Source organism: Trichinella spiralis, assembly GCF_000181795.1.
Source record: "Trichinella spiralis strain ISS 195 chromosome Unknown Scfld2806, whole genome shotgun sequence".
In the NCBI taxonomy this organism is placed as follows: Eukaryota; Metazoa; Nematoda; class Enoplea; order Trichinellida; family Trichinellidae; genus Trichinella; species Trichinella spiralis.
The window spans coordinates 240-1,399 of NW_003529745.1; the positions used below are offsets into that span (position 1 = coordinate 240).

General features: G+C 30.6%; 1 protein-coding gene across 1 annotated transcript; it reads left to right on the top strand.

The window, feature by feature from the left end:
- Positions 1-412: 412 nt before the first annotated feature.
- Tsp_14868 (conserved hypothetical protein) lies at positions 413-1,054 on the top strand (the record flags this gene model as incomplete). Its single annotated transcript, XM_003368257.1, has 3 exons — positions 413-470; positions 605-782; positions 849-1,054. Coding segments are annotated over exons 1-3 (442 nt in total), but the record flags the coding sequence as incomplete, so codon positions are not given.
- Between the last annotated feature and the right edge of the window lie 106 nt (positions 1,055-1,160).

Sequence of the window (1,160 nt, forward strand, 5' to 3'; positions counted from 1 at the left end):
AAAATTTCGATGAAATTTTCATCGCTGATTTTGAATCATAGCAAAATTGAATTATGTTATAATTGTTACGATAATTTTAATGTAATTGTTATGCAATTATACAGCATTCTTTTTAACAGCAATTGAAAATTGCTCGAATGTGAAAATCAAAAAGTCGGATTTTATCATTTCAATTTGCCACAATAATAACCTCACAAACAAGAATAATAATAATATATTATATTATATATTACAAATTCATTTTGAATTATTATTGATAATAATGTTGACAATATTTCATCATCGTCATATTATGCTCGTTGAATGACGTAAATCACAGTATTAATTGATATTATGAATTGGAAATGAAAATAGAATTTGAGACAGAAATCAAGCTTTCTTTGAACGATGCAACTTGCAGATTAGGGAAAATATGCATATTAGTGTCGACAAACAATTTGAAATTTTGCTAAAACTGTATGTACTACTAAGTGTGATAAGATGCGAACTTGAGCAACTAGTTAATGTTGAATATAACTTTTAATTTTTCAAACTTTAATTTCCATATGAAATTTCAGATGAAATTTATTTATTTCTGTTTTTTAATCAACATTTTTTTATTTAGATAAAATAAATGGTGCAAGAAGATGCTTGTTCAAATGTGACGAAGGATGTTTGAATTGCACTGCCGAGGGACCGTGTCGGTTTTGCAAATTTGGCTATTTTTTGAACTCATTCGGACATTGCGTGAAAAGCTGTGGCGACGGATATTACGACGATGTGAATAAACGAAAATGCGTCAAGTACGAGTAGACGTTGATTTTATTATTATTAATATTTTTTTTTGAAAAAAGAAATTTTCTCTGAAGATGCCCTCAAAATTGTGAACAGTGCAGTAAAAATGCAAATATTTGCCAAGTGTGCAAATTTGATTATGCGTTGAATAGCGTTGGCCAGTGTGAACCGCAGAAGCTTCGACCCTGCGACCGAAATGACCAGTGTCCTTTGAATTCGTACTGTGAAAAAAGTGGCCACGTTTGCCAAGCTTGTCATCCAGACTGCGCGAAATGTATCGGTAAGCAGAATTGTGAATATCAAACTAATATTTCTGCGTTATTCATTTTGAATTATTAGCATAATTTGGTTTGCGTAAATTAGCATGAGATTTTCAAATCGAATAC